General features: G+C 43.5%; 1 protein-coding gene across 1 annotated transcript; it reads left to right on the top strand.

The window, feature by feature from the left end:
* Positions 1-73: 73 nt before the first annotated feature.
* Positions 74-17103, top strand: pnpla4 (patatin-like phospholipase domain containing 4). The gene is made up of 7 exons (XM_061683006.1): positions 74-268; positions 339-520; positions 8852-8946; positions 9016-9151; positions 10837-10902; positions 10993-11148; positions 16291-17103. The coding sequence occupies exons 2-7, from the start codon at positions 341-343 to the stop codon at positions 16420-16422; spliced, it is 765 nt and encodes a 254-aa protein (XP_061538990.1). The 5' UTR covers positions 74-268; positions 339-340; the 3' UTR covers positions 16423-17103.
* Positions 17104-21725: the final 4622 nt, after the last annotated feature.

Raw genomic sequence — 21725 nt, 5'->3', positions numbered from 1 at the left:
CATTTTATTTTGAAATTTCGAGCCGGAATTACAAGTGTTTTTCCGGCTGCCTTATTGTATTTAACGATGGCGACATGACAGTTCCTCGGACATATGCACGATCCGCATGTATTGAATTTGAATTCGTCCGCAATGAAACATAATTTAAAAAAATGGCGTCTCTTCTAGAAAAGTAAACTCTTGTGCGTTTAGCTAAACATTCGCTGCCCTTACGTTTGAAATGAACTGCTCTCACACGTGACAACAAATATACGATACCTTTGGCGAGGTTGGTGGTTACCCATGAAACGTTGTAAAAGTGTAGTAGTGGACTACTCTGATAGACTGTTACGTTTCAGAGATGACGGTGGTGAATCTGTCCTTCGCTGCGTGTGGGTTTTTGGGCATCTACCACTTGGGAGCTGTGGGGGCTTTTCTCCGTCATGGGGACAAGCTGCTGACCTCCCTCAAGTCCTGTGCGGGGTCTTCAGCTGGGGCCCTTGTTGCTGCCGTCATGCTCACGGCTCCTGAGAAAGTCAAGGTAGACAGCTGGCTTTCTCTTGAGACCTTTTCGTAATGGTTGTAAACAGACACGAGGCGCGATTGACCTTCCCGCTGGCAGAAAAGTGAGTTGAGCTATCTTTGACCTGAATTAAAACAATGACAAAACCTTGTTGTGCCACCAGATATAGCTTGCAAGCTTATGTTTTTTTTCCGATGTACTGAATTTAGAAAGGGCGGCACGGTGACCCCACTGCTTAGAGCGTATGCCACACAGTTCTGAGGAGCGGGGTTCAATCCCCCCTGTGTGGAGTTTGCATTTTCTCCCCGTGCCTGTGTGGGTTTTCTCCGGTTTCACTCTGGTTTGCTCCCACATCCCAAAAACATGTATGGTAGGTTAATTGACAACTCTAAATTGCCCGTAGGTGTGAATGTGAGTGCGAATGGTTGTTTGTTTGTATGTGCCCTGCGATTGGCTGGCAACCAGTTCAGGGTGTACCCCGCCTCCTGCCCGATGACAGCTGGGATAGGCTCCAGCACGCCCGCGACCCTAGTGAGGAGAAGCGGCTCAGAAAATGGATGAATGGATGGATGAACTTAAAAAGGATAAAGTGAGTAGGATAAATTGAGTGAATGTCCTAAGTAGTTGTACAGTGATGATTGCACCAATAGCCACTTTTAAAGGGACAGACTGCGAAACAAACCTCTTATCATTGAGTTGGTGGAAGGAATTGTCTCACAGGTACGTATAAAATGTTTGATTAGGAACATCTTCTTATAAACTGACACTTTTTAACATTGCAACTATGGAACGAGAGAAGAAGGATAAAATCATTGTTCAATTCAATTATCCAGTTTTTTTTTTCAATAGCTCTCCCTTGGTCAAATGAGATGGAAGGTTTTATTTCTCGTGGTAGCAGCTGAAAATAATTTGTCTATTGCGACCCAAAAGTAGAGCGATGTCATTGTATAATGGTCTTTTGTTTTTAATAAAGAAAAATCACTTGCAAAACAAAGCGATAAATTTGACCAAGTGACAGCTAGTCTTCTTCTTTTCCTTTCGGCTTGTCCCGTTAGGGGTCGCCACAGCGCGTCATCCTTTTCCATGTAAGCCTATCTCCTGCACCCTCCTCTCGAACACCAACTGCCATCATGTCTTCCCTCACGACATCCATCAACCTTCTCTTTGGTCTTCCTCGAGCTCTCTTGCCTGGCAGCTCCATCCTCATCGTCCTTCTTCCAATATACTCACTATTTCTCCTCTGGACGTGTCCAAACCATTGACGTCTGCGCTCTCTAACTTTGTCTCTGAAACATCGAACCTTGGCTGTCCATCTGATGAGCTCATTTCTAATTTTATCCAACCTGGTCACTCCGAGAGCGAACCTCAACATCTTCATTTCCGCCACCTCCAGCTCTGCTTCCTGTTGTCTCTTCAGTGCCACTGTCTCGAATCCATACATCATGGCTGGCCTCACTACTGTTTTATAAACTTTGCCCTTCATCTTAGCAGAGACTCTTCTGTCACATAACACACCTGACACCTTCCTCCACCCGTTCCAACCTGCTTGGACCCGTTTCTTCACTTCCTGACCACACTCACCATTGCTCTGGATGGTTGACCCCAAGTATTTAAAGTCCTCCACCCTTGCTATCGCTTCTCCCTGTAGCCTCATTCTTCCCCCACCAGCCCTCTCATTCATGCACATATATCTTACTTCGGCTAATCTTCATTCCTCTGCTTTCCAGTGCATGCCTCCATCTTTCTAACTGTTCCTCCAGCTGCTCCCTGCTTTCACTGCAGATCACAATATCATCTGCAAACATCATGGTCCACGGGGATTCCAGTCTAACCACATCTGTCAGCCTATCCATCACCACTGCAAAAAGGAAGGGGCTCAGGGCTGATCCCTGATGCAGTCCCACGTCCACCTTAAATTCTTCTGTCACACCTACAGCACACCTCACCGCTGTTCTGCTGCCCTCGTACATGTACTGTATTATTCTAACATACTTCTCTGCCACTCCAGACGTCCCGCATGCAGTACCACAGTTCCTCTCTGGGTACTCTGTCATAGGCTTTCTCTAGATCTACAAAGACACAATGTAGCTCCTTCTGACCTTCTCTGTACTTTTCCATCAACATCCTCAAGGCAAATAATGCATCTGTGGTACTCTTTCTAGGCATGAAACCATACTGTTGCTCGCATATACTCACTTCTGTCCTGAGTCTAGCCTCCACTACTCTTTCCCATAACTTCATTGTGTGGCTCATCAACTTTATTCCTCTACAGTTCCCACAGCTCTGCACCTCACCCTTGTTCTTAAAAATGGGTACCAGCACACTTTTCCTCCATTCCTCAGGCATCTTCTCACGCACTAGAATTCTATTGAACAAGCTGGTCAAAAACTCCACAGCCACCTCTCCTAGATGCTTCCATACCTCCACAGCAATGTCATCAGGACCAACTGCCTTTCCATTTTTCTTCCTCTTTAATGCCTTTCTAACTTCCCCCTTACTAATCATTGCCACTTCCTGGTCCACCACACTTGGCTCTTCTACTCTCCCTTCTCTATCATTTTCCTCATTCATCAACTCCTCGAAGTATTCTTTCCATCTAGCAAGCACACTGCTGGCACCAGTCAACATATTTCCATCTCTATCCTTAATCACCCTAACCTGCTGCACATCCTTCCCATCTCTAGCCCTCTGTCCGGCCAGCCTGTAAAGATCCTTTTCTCCTTCTTTAGTGTCCAACCTGCCATACATGTCATCATATGCCTCTTGTTTTGCCTTTGCCACCTCTACCTTTGCCCTGTGTCGCATCGCAATGTATTCCTTTCGCCTCTCCTCGGTCCTCTCAGTGTCCCACTTCTTCTTAGCTAACCTTTTTCCTTGTATGATTTCCTGTACTGTGAGGTTCCACCACCAAGTCTCCTTCTCTCCTTTCCTGCCAGAAGATACACCAAGTACTCTCCTGCCTGCTTCTCTGATCACCTTGGCTGCAGTGGTCCAGTCTTCTGGAAGCTCCTGCCGTCCACCGAGAGCCTGTATCACCTCTTCCCGAAAAGCTGCACAACACTCGTCCGGTCTCAGCTTCCACCACATGGTTCTCTTCTCTGCCTTTGTCTTCCTAATTTTCCTCCCCACCACCAGAGTCATCTTACACACCACCATCCTATGCTGTCTAGCCACACTCTCCCCTACCACTACCTTACAGTTGGTAACCTCCTTCAGATTACATCGTCTGCACAAGATGTAATCCACCTGTGTGCTTCTACCTCCGCTCTTGTAGGTCACCCTATGTTCGTGCCTCTTCTGGGAAAAAAGTGTTCACTACAGCCATTTGCATCCTTGTTGCAAAGTCTACCACCATCTGTCCCTCCAAGTTCCTTTCCTGGATGCCGTACTTACCCATCACTTCTTCATCACCCCTATTACCTTCACCAACATGTCCATTACAATCTGCACCAATTACGACTCTCTCTCTGTCTGGGATGCTCAGAACTACATCATCTAGCTCCTTCCAGAATTTCTCTTTCATCTCTAGGTCACATCCTACCTGTGGATAGCCACTAATCACATTACACATAACACCCTCAATTTCAAATTTCAGCCTCATCACTCGATCTGATACTCTTTTCACCTCCAAGACATTCTTAGCCAACTCTTCTTTTAAAATAACCCCGACTCCATTTCTCTTCCCATCTACACCATGGTAAAATAATTTAAACCCTGCCCCTAAACTTATAGCCGTACTGCCTTTCCACCTGGTCTCCTGGACACACAATATATCAACCTTTCTCCTAATCATCATGTCAACCAACTCCCGAGATTTTCCTGTCATAGTCCCAACATTCAAAGTCCCCACATTCAGTTCTAGGCTCTGTGTTTTCCTCTTCTCTTTCTGCCGAAGAACCCGCTTTCCACCTCCTCTTCTTCTTTGACTTCGACCCACAGTAGCTGAATTTCCAACGGCGCCCCGCAGGTTGACGGCGCCGGTGGCGGACGTTGTTAACCCGGGCCACGACCGATCCGGTATGGAATTCTTTGGATGAACGCTCATATTTGTTTGGCAAGGTTTTAAGCCGGATGCCCTTCCTGACGCAACCCTCTGCATTTATCCGGGCTTGGGACCGGCCTACAGTTTGCACTGACTTGTGCCACCCATAGGGCTGCATTGACCAAGTGACAGCTAGTAACTTGGAAAAATTGGTAAGTCGGGGTACTTACAAGTCAAGGTACTACTGTATTATGTTTATTGCTGTGAATATGTATTTACCACAGTGACACGAACCCATTGACTTTTGTTGCAAACACAGATAGAAAAAAAAAAAAAGGTATGGAGGAATTGCGTTACATTGAAGACCCATTATTTACCATCTACTGGCTTTTTCTTGATAGGTGGTACACTTTTAAATGCACCAACTAGTTTTTGCCTCAGTGTGGTTGGACACACAGAAACCTGGACAATCAGCACACCATGATTCTTTTGATTCGTGTTAAGAGTTCAGCATACAACTTTTAGTACTGTATATCTTTACTACTTTCAAGGGTGCTTAAGGGGGCGGGGGGCTGATGCACTTCTAAGGGCCCATGACTGACACGGGCCCTAAAAAAGCAATACTTTTAAAGTTGTATTTTATATTTGCTGCATTAATGTAGTGGGGAGTACAAAGTTATGTATTTTTCACAGGAGCCCAAATCCCCAGTCACTCCCTTGGTTAGGGGTTCCACGACTTCAGATTTGCAGTCACTAATGTAATGAAGGCCATGTCGAGGTGATGACTCTGAGGATGTCATTGCTAAGTCACAGGAGGAGGGAATGTTTTGCAATAATCTGACTGGACTGTTGGCCAGTGGTGCAATGTCCTCTTTTCCGATGAAAGTAAAGTATGCTTTCATTTGGGAGTCAAGGTCCAAGGGTTTGGAGGAAGACAGGTGAAGAACATAACCCAAGCTGCTTGAGCTCCAGTGTTAAATATCCGCAGTCAGACATGATTTGGGGTCCATTGTCCAGAGCAGGTGTTGGTAAACTCTGCTTTCTTAAATCCAAGGTCACCGCAACAGTCTAACAGAATGTTTTAGAGGACTTCATGATTCCTTCTGCTGAGGATCTGTATGGAGATGCAGATTTCATCTTCCAGCAGGACCTCCCCATACTGCCAGAAGCACCAAAACCCATGCCATCACAGTGCTTGACTGTCCAGCCAACTCGCCGGGTCTAAACCCCATTGAGAATCGATGGTGTATTATCAATGCAGCCCTATGGTGGGCACAAGCCTGTGCAAACTGTTGGCCGGTCCCAAGCCCGGATAAATGCAGAGGGTTGCGTCAGGAAGGGGATCCAGCTTAAAACCTTGCCAAACAAATATGAGCGTTCATCTAAAGAATTCCATACCGGATCGGTCATGGCCCGGGTTAACAACATCCGCCCCGTCACCGTTAACCTGCACGGCGCCAATGGAAATTCAGCTACTGTGGGTCGAAGACGAAGGAGACGTAGAAAGCAGGTGAAAGGCAGAAAGAGAAGAGGAAAGCACAGAGCCTATACTTGAATTTGGGGACTTTGAATGTTGGGACTATGACAGGAAAATCTCGGGAGTTGCTTGACATGATGATTTGGAGAAAGGTTAATATATTGTGTGTCCAGGAGAGCAGGTGGAAAGGCAGTAAGGTTAGAAGTTTCGGGGCAGGGTTTAAATTATTTTACCATGGGGTAGATGGGAAGAGAAATGGAGTAGGGCTTATTTTAAAAGAATAATTAGCTAAGAATGTCTTGGAGGTGAAAAGAGTATCAGATCAAGTGATGAGGCTGAAGCTTGAAATTGAGGGTGTTATGTATAATGTGATTAACGGCTATGCCCCACAGGTAGGATATGACCTACAGGTGAAGAAGAAACTCTGGAAGGAAGTAGAAGTAGTTCTGAGCATCCCAGACAGAGAGTCGTGAATTGTGCAGATTGTAATGGACATGTTGGTGAAGGAAACAGGGGTGATGAAGAAGTAATGGGAAAGTACGGCGTCCAGGAAAGGAACTTGGAGGGACAGATGGTGCTAGACTCTGCAAAAAGGATGGCAATGGCTGTAGTGAACACTATTTTTCAGAAGAGGCAGGAACATAGGGTGACCTACAAGAGCGAAGGTAGAAGCACGCAGGTGGATTACATCTTGTGCAGACGATGTAATCTGAAGGAGGTTACTGACTGTAAAGTAGTGGTAGGGGAGAGTGTGGCTTGACAGCATAGGATGGTGGTATGTATGATGTCTGTGGTGTGGGAAGGAAGATTAAGAAGACAAAGGCAGAGCAGAGAACCACGTGGTGGAAGCTGAGAAAGGAAAGAGTGTTGTGTGGCTTTTCAGGAAGAGGTGAGACAGGCTCTCGGTGGACAGGTGGAGCTTCCAGAAGACTGGACCACTACAGTCAAGGTTATCAGAGAGACAGGCAGGAGAGTACTTGGTGTCTTCTGGTAGGAAAGGAGAGGAGACTTGGTGGTGGAACCTCACAGTACAGGAAATCATACAAGGAAAAAGGTTAGCTAAGAAGAAGTGAGACACAGAGGACCGAGGAGAGGCAAAAGAAATATATTGAGATGCGACGTAGGGCAAGGGTAGAAGTGGCAAAGGCCAAACAAGAGGCATATGATGACATGTATGCCAGGTTGGACACTAAAGAAGGAGATAAATATCTATACAAGTTGGCCAGACACCGGGATAGAGATGGGAAGGATATGCAGCAGGTTAGGATGATTAAGGATAGATGGAAATGTGTTGACCGATGCCAATAGTGTGCAGGATAGATGTTAACAATACTTTGAGGAGTTGATGAATGAGGAAAATGAGAGAGAAGGAAGCGTAGAAGAGGCAAGTGTGGTAGACCAGGAAGTGGCAATGATTAGTAAGGGGAAGTTAGAAAGGCATTAAAGAGAATGAAAATTGGAAAGGCAGTTGGTCTTGATGACATTCCTGTGGAGGTATGTAAGCGTCTCGAAGAGGTGGCTGTGGAGTTTTTGACCAGTTTGTTTAACAGAATTCTAGCGGGTGAGAAGATGCCTGAGGAATGGAGGAAAAGTGTGCTGGTGCCCATTTTTAAGAACAAGGGTGATGTGCAGAGCTGTGGGAACTATAGAGGAATAAAGTTGATGAGCCACACAATGAAGTTATGGGAAAGAGTAGTGGAAGCTAGACTCAGAAGAGAAGTATTTGCGAGCAACAGTATGGTTTCATGCCAAGAAAGAGTACCACAGATGCATTATTAGCCTTGAGGATGTTGAAGGAAAAGTACAGAGAAGGTCAGAAGGAGCTACATTGTGTCTTTGTGGATCTAGAGAAAACCAATGAAAGAGTACCCAGAGAGGAACTGTGGTACTGCATGCGGAAGTCTGGAGTGGCAGACAAGTATGTTAGAATAATACAGGACATGTATGAGGGCAGCAGAACAGTGGTGAGGTGGCCTGTTGGTGTGACAGAGGAGTTTAAGGTGGAGGTACTACTGCGTCAGGCATCAGCCCTGAGCCCCTTCCTGTTTGCAGTGGTGATGGATAGGCTGACAGATGAGGTTAAACTGGAATCCCCGTGGACCATGATGTTCGCAGATGACATTGTGATCTGCAGTGAAAACATGGAGCAGGTGGAGGAACAGTTAGAAAGATGGAGGCATGCACTGGAAAGGAGAGGAATGAAGATTAGCCGAAGTAAGAATATATGTGCATGAATGAGAGGGGTGCTGGGGGAAGAGTGAGGCTACAGGGAGAAGAGATAGCAAGGGTGGAGGACTTTAAATACTTGGTGTCAACCGTCCAGAGCAATGGTGAGTGTGGTAAGGAAGTGAAGAAATGGGCCCAAGCAGGTTGGAATGGGTGGAGGAATGTGCCAGATGTGTTATGTGACAGAAGAGTCTCTACTAGGATAAATATCCTATCGCCGGTAAAGTCAGGCCTTCGTAATAAAAGCACACCAGGATGACAACACAGTATCTCCGGAAAGACACATGATTAGCGACTAGTTCATGTTACACTATAAATGTCATTGTGGAGTAGTGAAATCGACTAGTCTGTTGAATGATCACAAATGTTCCATGCAGTTGAGCTCAGAGCGTAAATCACTAAATGTTCCTTGTCACCCATTTATCACAATTTTCAACAACTTCTCCTCTAACATTAAAAACACTGAAAATTAGCATATATTTCAAGCATAACGTCTTTAAGTTTTACCACTGTGCATTTGTATTTGTCACAGTGGGTTGAAATACAATTTATGTTCTCTATGTATATATATATATATATATATATATATATATATATATATATTTATATTATATATATAAGTTCTATATTTAGTTAACATAGTTCTTTGTTCTTTGTCTTTCAGCACTGCAAAGAATTTACATACGATTTTGCTGAAAATGTAAGACAACAGAGGTATGGAGCAATCACGCCTGGTTTTAACGTCTTGTCCAAGCTGCGGTAAGCACACAACAGACAATGGGTTGAAGCAACTGAAGCAGGCACTCAAGATGATTTGCCACTTTGCAGGGAAGGGATTGAGGAGATGCTGCCTGTTGATGCACACATCCTGGCATCTGACCGCCTCCATGTCTCATTGACACACTTCAGAAGTGGCAAGAACCTCATTGTGTGTCAGTTTAACTCCAGAGAGGAGCTCATAGAGGTGCACACACACAAACACACACCCATGATCAATGTGCATTTGAGTTTACAGCACTGGGATCATTTAGTTTTGTACATTTAGACCAATTTGCACAGAAATATTTACTTCTTATTTATTGTTTTGCTATCTTTGAGCATGCACAGTGCGGCCAACATTAAAACCCTGGAAAAGGGAAATGTTAATGATGATGCTAAACAAAATGTTTCCTCTCCAGTAGCCTCACCAGAATTAGCACTAGCTTGCTAGGCTACATAACGTTTTGTTGCCTGCTTCCGAGCCGTATCGTATTAAAAGTATGTGAACATACCTCAAGCAATCCTTGAATTATAGTCCTCTCCCGAGCACCGGTGACCACCATTTTTTTCTTATAATACACATGGCGCGATCCATTGTTGTCGTCGTCATGGTAACGAGTAATCCGGTTGCATTTGAGTTGACAAGATAAAGCCTAGTAATCGTAAAAGACGGGATGCGGTGGCATGGGAATGCAAGATTTTGTTGCAATAGTCTGACATAGTGCAATTGTGAAAGACCAAATTTGTCTTGTAGTTTGATCCAAGCATTATGTGTCTGTTTCAGACGTGTTGTTTGTCCTACACCGCCGACATGTTTTTTTTTTTTTATAACTTTATTGGAGGTCAGATATTTACAGTACTACGTCAAAATACACGCGACAAGTAGTGTATACATTGCAATACTGTGGAGTGCAATAATTGTCATAAGAAAAGATGTTCAAGCAAATTTTGGATGTTTTGGGGGGCTGGAACGGATGAACTGCTTTACCATTCATTTTAATGGGGAAAGATGATTTGAAATGCAAATTAAACCCGTCTCTTAAGGCACCACTGTTCTTCCTCGATACCAATAGACTACTTCCCTATTAGGGTTTTGGAGCTATCTTGTAGCATCTTAAGGTGTTTCAAAAGGCATAAAACCCCCAAATAAGCGAATATTTCAGCAAATAGCTGGAAATTGGTTCCCAAGGGGAAACAAAATTTGAATAGTTACATTTTTTAATGGTGAACCACAAATATGCGGTTATTACTATATCGCTGTTGTGGGAATTTAATGGCATACTGATAGCAAGCCTGACCACAGACACAGCTTGTTTTGTAGTTACCCATTTGTCATCGCAAGCTGTTAGCTGCCTGCCAGTACACTGTGGCGATCCTGCACTGTCCAGCCGCACGCACCTGGGCTGGAAGCTTGTGCAAAAAGTTCTTTTGAAGTCTCTGAGTTGTGAGGTTTTACTATTATACATTAGCACAGTGCAAGTTGGCATCCATTATACCAGCACTACTGTGGCCAGCACAATAACAGAAGTGGGGAAAAACATAAAGCAAAGCACAAAAACACAGAGGATCACAGAGATGGCAGCGAAATTTGCAAGCAATAAGTATACACCCCGGGCCATCAGAAATTTTAATTTACCTATTATTTTCATCGCAGTCCAAAATATAACCACTACCACCGCCTTCAATCCCATTAAAACTCAAAACAAGCACACACAAGAGCAATGAAACAAATCACAGCTAGGTAGATTTTGAGCTAACTGATGCTCGCACACATTATTATTGAAAACAATTTCAACCACTAAAGTTCAAATATTCAAGGATTATTTTTCTGACCCGCGCACATTGATCTTTATGATAACCACATTGCCATTTTTTTGTTGCTCCCCCAAGGCACTCCTGGCCAGCAGCTTTGTGCCAGTTTATTCCGGGCTCCAACCTGTGGCGTTCCGAGGACAGGTACATGGCCTCGTCACTGCTGAACTAATTTGATTTCCTTTTGTTCATGTTCACTGTAGCTGGATTTATACCATTTGTCTTTTTCAGTAGAAATGGATTGATGGAGGCTTCACTGACAGCCTTCCAATCCTGCCTGTTGGCCGAACCATTACGGTGTCCCCGTTTGCTGGGCAGGAGGACGTGAGTCCATTGCACAAGGGCCATTGGTTCAAGACCCAACTCAGTTTGGCTAACATGAACATATTGGTATGTATTGTAATTTATGTATCTGTGTCTTACCATCATAACGAAAACAAAATGATAATCCAGTATTTAAAACAATGAAATGTTACCAGTATTAAAAATTTTGTTTTTTCTTTTAAATGCAATAATTAAAACGATGAAAACAAATTCCAGACTCAATGTGTGCAGGCGTACTTTGATGACCCTGTAGTAGTCATGACAGCGTTTGTTATGCTGCAAAAACAAAGATACATTTTTGTTTATTGTTTTGGCAATGTTATCTTTCTTCTAATGCAACGAAGTTACATGTCAAGCTTTTTGTATTAAAAAAAATATATATTTATATTTAGGATCCCAACAGCTGCTGATAACGTCATTATCAAAGTAGAAGAATTTCATATTGAGGTCTCAAATACTGTAACAATGTGAATGTAAATGTGATCGATATTTAACAACAGGTGGTAAATCCAGGCAGGCCGCAGGGATTTCAAGGCATGTCTTAAGTTTACTTGTCTACAATAAAGCCTGAAAGCACCACTTTGTGATATTTTTAGCTCATAACAGTGTTATAGTGTACGTTGGCTTTTAAGCCTTCATTGCTTTTCCTAATCTGTCATTCAGTAGTTTAGTATTTTATTTTATTGTATCAAAACTGGATATTGTTTAGGACCATACCAGTTGTAGGTAGGGTGCAAGACAAAACAAAGCATTCACAGATGCACCAATTTGTTTGTTGCTTTTCACCACCTGTCATTTCACGTTTGAGTTTGGGGTTTGCAACCAAACCCTTGGCCACTCACTCTTGATTTAGCAACTTTTAAATTAGATCTATAATTGATTTGCAGTCATTCAGTGGTTTCTTAAGCAGTGTGCACACATAATAATAATAATCGAGCCAACTCCTATTTCTACTACTATTACTACTACTATTTATTTTTCGTTGCATTTACCAGCAGTCTGGATGCCCTGTGGCACAATGCTGCCCCCATTGGTCAGTCCTGGTAGTACAACAGACATAAGTGATGGAAATTCTGGCTCTTTTTCGAGAACCGTCTCTTTTGGATCGGCTCACTAAAAAGAGCTGACTCTTTCAGCTCCCAAACAGCTCTTTGATTTTTCATTACTTGAATTAATTTATAATGCAAAAATAATGTAAAATTATGCATACTAATGTTAAAAAAACATGCAATATTTGTTCCATTATATTCATTATAAAAATATCGTTTTATTTATTCACTCTACTTGGTGCTACAATAAAATAAAATACAAAAACAAACATAACTATTTGAAATTTACCTAATAAATATTTTAAGCTTTTAACTTTTTTATGTTCAACAAATTTTAAGAGAAACAACAAAATCACTGGAAAACACAATGCAACAAAATATAAACTAAGATGTGTAAAACATGAAAAAATCTGCTTTCAGATTTCTTATCTAAAGTTAAGATTGAAGTGTCTCAGCTTTGAGGAGCTGATCCAGTTTCTTCTGTCGGACATTTTTTTGCTGTATCCTGTTTTGGAGAAGGTTCTCTCTGAAGGGACGGACATTGCTACAATGTGCAACAGTTGCATTAGACACACTGTAACCTTCATTAATATCTGGTTCAAATGCTTGTCTTTATTCTTCTCATCGCATGGATTGGTGCCTGTGCAGATTGTGCAGCCAGCCCAATAAGAGATTTTTTTTTTCCTGCTGACTTTACACTGCCTTTGTATTGTCAATAAAGTTTGTGTCCAGATTTTCCTGCTATCACTGATTTCCCCAACTATTCCTTACCAGCACATTTGTTTTCTCTGACGGCCCTATATTCTGTTCCTCACTCGTCTTCCTTCCACGTCTGTGTGCTGCTGTGTGCTCCCGCCCCTACCCACCTTTGCTCCGCAAAGTCGAGAGAGAGAGACGACGCAAGACGTATTGACCAATCATGTGCGGGCATTCTCTTACGTGAACAACGAAAGCGGCTCCCAATCATGAGCCGGCTTTCATGGTTCGCTTCAAGGAGCCGGATCTTAGAGCCATTTCTTTCGGGACTGACGTCACTAATGTGTGTGGGCTTGCTGTTTAGGTTATCTTGAGTACAGCACAGACTATAAGAGTAATAAGGAGGGGTGCACATCAGTGGTGCACATGCACACTGAAAATATTAAAACGCACCAAATTGTAGTGTGTCAGTGCGCATTTACGAGGTGCGACTGTTCATCTTTGAACTACGATCCATACGGATCACTCTCCACGGTTCGGCACACTCGTGGTCCACGAATTGGTCCAAGAGTATGTGCGTGCAGTGTGGAGTCACCTCCAAACCTCTCTGCTGATCCCCTAGAAGCATTATCATGAAAAGATCCCACACCCCACAACTAGCTAACCATAGCTAATATCAGTTAGTGTCTACATTTGCAGATACACTCTTGCATAATAACGCATAAGCACAGAAGTATGGAGGTGACGCCACACTGCATGCGTACCCATCTTGATTGGTTGGTGTCAGGTGAAAAAAAAGAAGTTTTGCATGTTCACACTTCGGCAGCATGTTTAATCCAAACTCACTACTCATCCCTAGCGGTGAAGGTAGTCATGGCTAGCATAGTGGAGGAGCAGAAAAACTTGAAAACCCTCAATCCTATGTTATTGAAGTCGGATGTCATCCAAGACGAAAGCTGCCCAACAACCGCTTATCATCAGAGCATTTAAGCACCACTTTGCTGCACAATCCGACCAGGCAGCAGGCTTACATTAAGCTATTAGAAAAGCTATTGGGATGTTTATTGCTGAAGGCATGAGTCCATACTCTGTTGTGCAAAACATATTATGAATTCCTGTTGCGCACCCACTTCAGTGCAACGATTGAGCCAATTCTTTATGAGCAGGAAAAGACAAAAAATGTCAACAAATTATCCTGCATATCCTTTGTACCGCTCACCACAAATGAGTGGACTTCCAGAGTAACAGAAAGCTATACAGTGGGTACGGAAAGTATTCCGACCCCCTTAATTTTTTCACTCTTTGTTATATTGCAGCCATTTGCTAAAATCATTTAAGTTAATTTTTTTCCTCATTAATGTACGCACAGCACCCCATATTGACAGAAAAAATAATAATTGTTGAAATGTTTGCAGATTTATTAAAAAGAAAAACTGAAATATCACACAGCCATAAGTATTCAGACCCTTTGCTCAGTATTTAGTAGAAGCACCCTTTTGAGCCAATACAGCCATGAGTCTTTTGGGGAATGATGCAACAACCTTTTCACACCTGGATTTGGGGATCCTCTGCCATTCCTCCTTGCAGATCCTCTCCAGTTATGTCAGGTTGGATGGTGAACATTGGTGGACAGCCATTTTCAGGTCTCTCCAGAGATGCTCAATTGGGTTTAAGTCAGGGCTCTGGCTGGGCCATTCAAGAACAGTCACGGAGTTGTTCTGAAGCCACTCCTTGGGTATTTTAGCTGTGTGCTTAGAGTCATTGTCTTGTTGGAAGGTGAACCTTCGGCCCAGTCTGAGGTCCTGAGCACTCTGGAGAAAGTTTTCGTCTAGGATATCCCTGTTCTGGGCCGCATTCATCTTTCCTTCGATTGCAACCAGTCGTCCTGTCCCTGCACCTGAAAAACACCCCCACAGCATGATGCTGCCACCACCATGCTTGACTGTTGGGACTGTATTGGACAGGTGATGAGCAGTGCCTGGTTTTCTCCACACATACCGCATGGAATTAAGGCCAAAAAGTTCTATCTTGATCTCATCAGACCAGAGAATCTTATTTCTCACCATCTTGGAGTCCTTCAGGTGTTTTTTCTTTAGAAAACTCCATGCGGGTTTTCATGTGTCTTGAACTGAGGAGAGGCTTCCGTCGGGCCACTCTGCCATAAAGCCCCGACTGGTGGAGGGCTGCAGTGATGGTTGACTTTCTAGAAATTTCTCCCATCTCCCGACTGCATCTCTGGAGCTCAGCCACAGTGATCTTTGGGTTCTTCTTTACCTCTCTCACCAAGGCTCTTCTCCCCCAATTGCTCAGTTTGGCCGGGCAGTCAGCTCTAGGAAGGGTTCTGGTCGTCTCAAACGTCTTCCATTTAAGGATTATGAGGGCCACTGTGCTCTTAGGAACCTTAACTGCAGCAGAATATTTTTGTAACCTTGGGCAGATCTGTGCCTTGCCACAATTCTGTTTCTGAGCTCTTCAGGCAGTTCCTTTGACCTCATGATTCTCATTTGCTCTGACATGCACTGTGAGCTGTAAGGTCTTATATAGACAGGTGTGTGCCTTTCCTAATCAAGTCCAATCAGTATAATCAAACACAGCTGGACTCCAATGAAGGTGTAGAACCATCTCAAGGATGATCAGAAGAAATGTAGAGCACCAGAGTCAAATATATGAGTGTCACAGCAAAGGGTCTGAATACTTATGGCTGTGTGATATTTCAGTTTTTATTATTTATTTTTTTTTTTTTTTAATAAATCAGCAAATATTTCAACAATATTTTTTATTCTGTCAATCTGGGGTGCTGTGTGTACATTGAGGGAAAAATGAACTTAACTGATTTTAACAAATGGCTGTAATATAACAAAGAGTGAAAAATTTAAGGGGGTCTGAATACTTTCCGTAACCACTGTATAAGGGTACTGAGTTACATCATCATATTGGAGTGGAAGATAAGGAGACCCGTGCATTAGACACGCTCCCTCTTCAAGAGTCACACTGGCACAAATCTGGCCTCCTGATAAAAGCAGTGACTGAGTGAAAGATAGAGAGACCCAATACTAATATCCCAGTCACCACCGATAATGCAAATTTATACGCTCAGGTATGCTTTGCTTTCTTAAATTTCTTCTTTTTCAATGGTGTGGATATAGGCTACTCTTGAATTCAAATTTTAAAAGCATCAACAGTCTTTGTGTTCCTGATGTCCTCTGGCAGGCTGTTCCAGATGCGTGGCCCATAATGACTGATTGCAGTCTCTCCGTGGTTTTTGTTCTAGTTTTTGGAATGACTAAAAGGCAAGTGCCAGAAGACCTCGGGACCCGCGAGGTTTGATAAAAAAGCATATCAGATAGATATGATGGCCCAAGACTGTTAAGGCATTTAAAGACTAATAAAAGAATGTTAAAATTGATAGTGTGTCTGAATGCTGGCACTTGGTTCCTAATTTTGGCTTGTACGGTCTCCCCAGTTCTCCATGGAAAACATCAAACGACTGAGCCAGGCTTTATTCCCACCATCTACCAATGCAATGCATTCCCTCTGTCAGGAAGGTTTTGATGACGCCATGAGGTTCCTGAAGACAGAGGGTTGGATGAAGTAGAGGGCTGAGAGTCAGAACAGATGGTGTCAATTTCACATTTAATAACTTTGTAAGTTCTAGACCATAAGCAGGGTCTGCATTGGTTTTCAGTGCAGTATGCGAAAGCAACGACTTCCCCTTGGGCAGAATGTGATGTTCTGACTCCACTCAATATGTCAGGAAGAAAGCAAATGAATTCGGCACTGATCTGTGAAACCGGCGGGGATTCATTCTCTGAATTGGTTGCCTGATGTTAGCAAACTATCCCACAGTGCATTTGATTTTATTGACCTGTTTCTTTCTGTGAGATGTTGATTTGCAGTCATGGTTTTCCCCATTATGTTATGTAAGCTTACATGCTCCTTGTGATAATTAGACTTTAGTAACACTTCCCTTATATTACTTTAAACTGTAGGCAAACTATTTCCCAGCTCACATGTAATATTTCATCCTCTTGTACTACAAAATTCACTTCCACTAGTAGAGCAGATAAAAGGATCCCTAAACTGCCCCACTGGGGGAGCTGACTTTGCAATTTGTACACAGGCCTCGGAAGCCTATTCTTGATAATTCCAGGAATGCATTGTTAGTCAGGTTGTTTTTATCATTTACTGAATGTATGTCATTTATACACAGGTATTTAGTTTTGCTCGCTGACAAGAGACAAATCCATAAATGAAAATAAACCATTGTCTGCATGTATATGTGTGCATGTTATCTATATGTGCATGTCCAACTATTCCTAGTTGAATTTTACTGTCAAACTAAATGTAAAATAAAGGCATTAAGGCATGCACATCAGAAGGAGGAGTGCAATGTCCATTTGAGTAAAGCAAAAAATGACAAAAACACTTTTTAAACCTTTTTGGGTTTTTTGGGGGAGTGGGGTGAGGCTGAAACTAATAAAGAGCATTTCCATTCATTTCAATTGAGAAAGATGATTTGAGATAAGAGTGTTTTGAGTGTAGTCACGGAACGAATTAAACTGGTATCTTAAGGCCCCACTGTATTTTATTTGTCACTGTGAAACAGAAAGATCCTCTTAGACACTACCACGCTGAGTAGTGCTTCAAGTAGGTGTATTTTTCTTGGCACGTGTACGTGTTATTCTGAGTGTTCGTGTTAAAAATACAGAATTCAGTTAACGCTTGGGTCTTTCATGTGTAGTTTGTCTACGCAACGTTAAAGTGAACATACAGTTATTGCACCCAGACATATGGATATTGATCATAAAGACACAGGCATTCAATAGGGATGTAACAATATTCACGATACCACAATATTGCGAAATTAAAAGTGCCTAGATACCATCGTGGTCTTGTCTCAGTATAAAATAATGAGCCGTTGTGTTTAAAATGTTGTTTTGGGCCAGCTCTATGCACCCACACTGCTTACCCAGGCTTCTACAGCTAGACTACAGCACTCCAGTTACTCATTAAAAGTATAAACTCACCTGATTGGACGCGTAATGGCTACGTCACAAAAAAGACACTGATTGGCTGACTGGCCCACACGACCAAAAAGCTGCGTTGGGAGGGATGCAGAAACAACTGGGTGCCCCCAGTCCCTCCCAACACGACAGCGTAGCCGCTATGCCGGTCTGAGCATCCGTCGCAGTTGATTGGGCGAGAAGCGCCTAATTATTCCAGCCGGCCTCCGTCCGAGCAAATGCTGACCCACGGTCCGGCATCGGCTGCTATTGGACCTCCACTTCGGGAGGCGCATCCTGGCCGGAGGCGGCCGCCACCGGGAAGCCCCACCAGCTGGCCCTCCCCGGGCCGCCACCACCGCTCCCATTCAAAGAGATGATTCGCAGAATGATTCAGAATCAGAATCATCTTTATTTGCCAAGTATGTCCAAAACACAAGGAATTTGGCTCCGGTAGTTGGAGCCGCTCTAGTACAACAGACTTTGGAGACATAAAGACATTGACAAAAAGCAATTGTGCAAAAAGATGCAGAGTCCTCTAGCACTTAGAGCAGTTCGAATGACTAATATTGCAATAATCCGGTGCAATGACCATTGTGCAAAGGGCGGTGAGACTTCAAGGAGTGTATGCGGTTTAAAGTGACGAGTAGTGCGATCATCTGGGACAATGTTGGTTGTGCAAATGTTACAGATACTCCTCAATCAGTGTGCAGATGGAGCAGATGCTACTCTGGCATGAGTGGCCAGTATATGCAAATAGTGCAGCATGGCGAGACAACTACAGTGAGTGCTCGAGTAATACATAATTGGCCCCGGAGAAATGTGACAACGAGCTCAAGTCAAAAAATTGCCAGCTTGTCGTAATGGAATTATAGGTTAAGTGTTTAAGAAGTTGATCGCAAGAGGGAAGAAGCTGTTGGAATGTCTACTAGTTCTAGTTTGCATTGATCGGTAGCGCCTACCTGAGGGAAGGAGCCGGAAGAGCCGGTGACCGGGGTGCAGACGGTCCGAGAGGATTTTGCACGCCCTTGTCTTAGTTCTGGCAGCGTGCAAGTCCTCAATGGTGGGTAGGGGGGTACCGACAATCCTTTCAGCAGTTTTGATTGTCCGTTGCAGTCGGAGTTTGTCCTTTTTTGTAGCAGCACCAAACCAGACTGTGATGGAAGAACACAGGACCGATTCGATGACCGCTGTGTAGAACTGTCTCAGCAGCTCCGGTGGCAGGCCGTGCTGTCTCAGAAGCCGCAGGAAGTACATCCTCTGCTGGGCCTTTTTGAGGACGGAGTTGATGTTGGTCGCCCACTTCAGGTCCTGAGAGATTGTAATTCCCAGGAACTTGAAGGTCTCGACGGTTGACACAAGGCAGCTGGACAACGTGAGGGGCAGCTGTGGCGAAGGATGCCTCCTGAAGTCCACGATCATCTCTACCGTCTTGAGCGTGTTCAGCTCCAGGTTGTGTCACCCGCACCACAGCTGCAGCCGCTCCGCTTCCTGTCGATATGCAGACTCGTCACCGTCCTTGATGAGGCCGATGACAGTGGTGTCATCTGCAAACTTCAGGAGCTTGACAGTCGGGTTCGCTGAGGTGCAGTCGTTCGTGTAGAGAGAGAAGAGCAGCGGAGAGAGGACACAACCTTGGGGCGCCAAGGACGTTATTTAAGCATATTGTAATAGCAGCACTCTTTAGTGGCATACTAGTGAGTGTTTATCTCAAGTCAAAAGTCGTGGGTGAAAGAACATCACACGGAGAGAGAATAACAATTCTGTCTCCCCATTACAACATATTCCTCTGCCAGTAGAGTAGTCCCAAAAATGAAATATTGAAATACTGTAGGTGCACTTCATACAAATACAGATATCAATGCAAAAATAAATAAAATAAATCGCCGTCGCTGTTGTCATAGAGGGAAGCCATAACGATTATGACTGTTAACCCATATAAAGGAATTATCACCTCATATAATTACACTACAAATTGATGAATAACTACTTTTAAAATCAGAAGCAGGTATCAGGTGGAGGTGGAGATGGGTCTGGTCAAGTTGGAGGCCAAAACAAAAATAGCTAAGAAATGAGGCAAATTTAATTTTAATCCTAAAATTGTACATCAACATGTACTTTAGCTGTGTAAATAAATGTTTTTCTGCGTGAAGAAAATGTGTTTATTTTTGCCTTATTGTACACTTCAGAGTCTTCCAGATTGCTTAATTTATGTTAAAATCAAAGACATTCTCTGCGGGAGCCCGGGGGATCCCCCAGACCCCTCTACAATGTTTTTTTTTTTTTTTTTTTGGTCACCTTTTTCATGCCTTTAGTGTTTGCATGTCTGTAAAAAAATACTAAAGGTTTAATGCATTATTTTATTGTGTACTGTTCCATAACTTCTCTGAGATGTCTAGCCTAAAGGAAACAAGCCATTATTTGTCTTATCCAAGGACATTCCCAAGCGAGGTACAACAGCTGGCTAATCTTCCGATTCTGGAAGTTTACTGAATCTGACTGAATGACCTTACCTATCATCTGTTTTTTCAACCTTCCGCTTTAGAAAGAGTGTGGGGACTTGCAAAGGGCATGAGGACAGCTGGCCATCGCCCCCTCTCTCTCACCTCTCCCTCTTATTTCTCCCTGTTTCTCTTTGTTTAAAACCATGAAGACAAGATTGCTTCCTTAATTATTCTGCAAAAAGGAATTTCCAACACAGGCCCTGCTCATCTCACATTATTGTGATAGACACCCCTTTAAATTGTATTCCGGACTCTTTGAGCTTCCTTCAGTTTTTCATTCATTCAATTACAAACCAGTACATATTATCCTGATGCTGGTTGCTCCTGCAGGCACTGACAGAAGACGTACTGCATGTAACAGCAGGGCTGTAGTCAGAGCTTCCAACATGGATTCCCAGCTGGTTCACCACAGTTCTGCCTCCTGCATCATCCATCCATCCATCCATTTTCTGAGCCGCTTATCCTCACATGGGTCACGGGAGTGCTGGAGCCTATCCCAGCTATCATCGGGCAGGACGCGGCGTACTCCCTGAATTGGTTGCCAGCCAATCGCAGGGCACATACAAACAAACAACCATTTGCACTCACATTCACACCTACATGCAATTTTAGAGTCTTCAATTAACCTACCATGCATGTTTTTGGGATGTGGGAGGAAACCGGAGTACCCGGAGAAAACCCACACAGGCGGGGCCGGGGATTGAACCCAGAACTGTGAGGCAGACGCTCTAACCAGTCATCCACCGTGCAGCCCCTCCTGCATCAGTGAAAGTGAAAGATGTTTGGTGTAAGTGTCTGGAATCAGCATTTTGCTCACTGAAGGATTCATCTGGACACGAGTATGTAACCAGATGATTTCATTCATTGGCTTTAAGTTTGGTATGCTTTTCAAATGGCGGCACGGTGTACCCCGCCTCCTGCCCGATGACAGCTGGGATAGGCTCCAGCACGCCCGCGACCCTAGTGAGGAGAAGCGGCTCAGAAAATGGATGGATGGATGGATGCTTTCCAATAAGAGGTGCCTCGGCAAACATAACATTGATTATTTTTATACAAGTGTGTCAGGCAAGAATAAACACTGAGGATTTATAAAACCTTCACCTTTAAGGGCTACACGTAAAATGATTTGTGAGACCCCACACTAACTACTACTTTAGTGTGTGGTGTACTCAAGATGACCAACCTACATTTCTGCAGAGAAGGAAAACATGCACATCGCAGTGATTTTTCATTTAATATTGAGTTTGGCCCGCAATGTTGTCCCAATTTTTTATTTTGTCCCACCGTGAATTTGAGTTGGTCTATAAGCATTTATCGCCAATGAAATGGACTGATGCCCTCATTTCACTTCTAAATGGTTCAAAGCATTAAGTACATGCAGCACCAAACTG

The sequence above is a fragment of the Phycodurus eques genome, chromosome 1, assembly GCF_024500275.1.
Source record: "Phycodurus eques isolate BA_2022a chromosome 1, UOR_Pequ_1.1, whole genome shotgun sequence".
Lineage (NCBI taxonomy): Eukaryota > Metazoa > Chordata > Actinopteri > Syngnathiformes > Syngnathidae > Phycodurus > Phycodurus eques.
The sequence above is the reverse complement of the archived record's forward strand: the minus strand, read 5'-3'. Positions and strand labels throughout refer to the sequence as shown.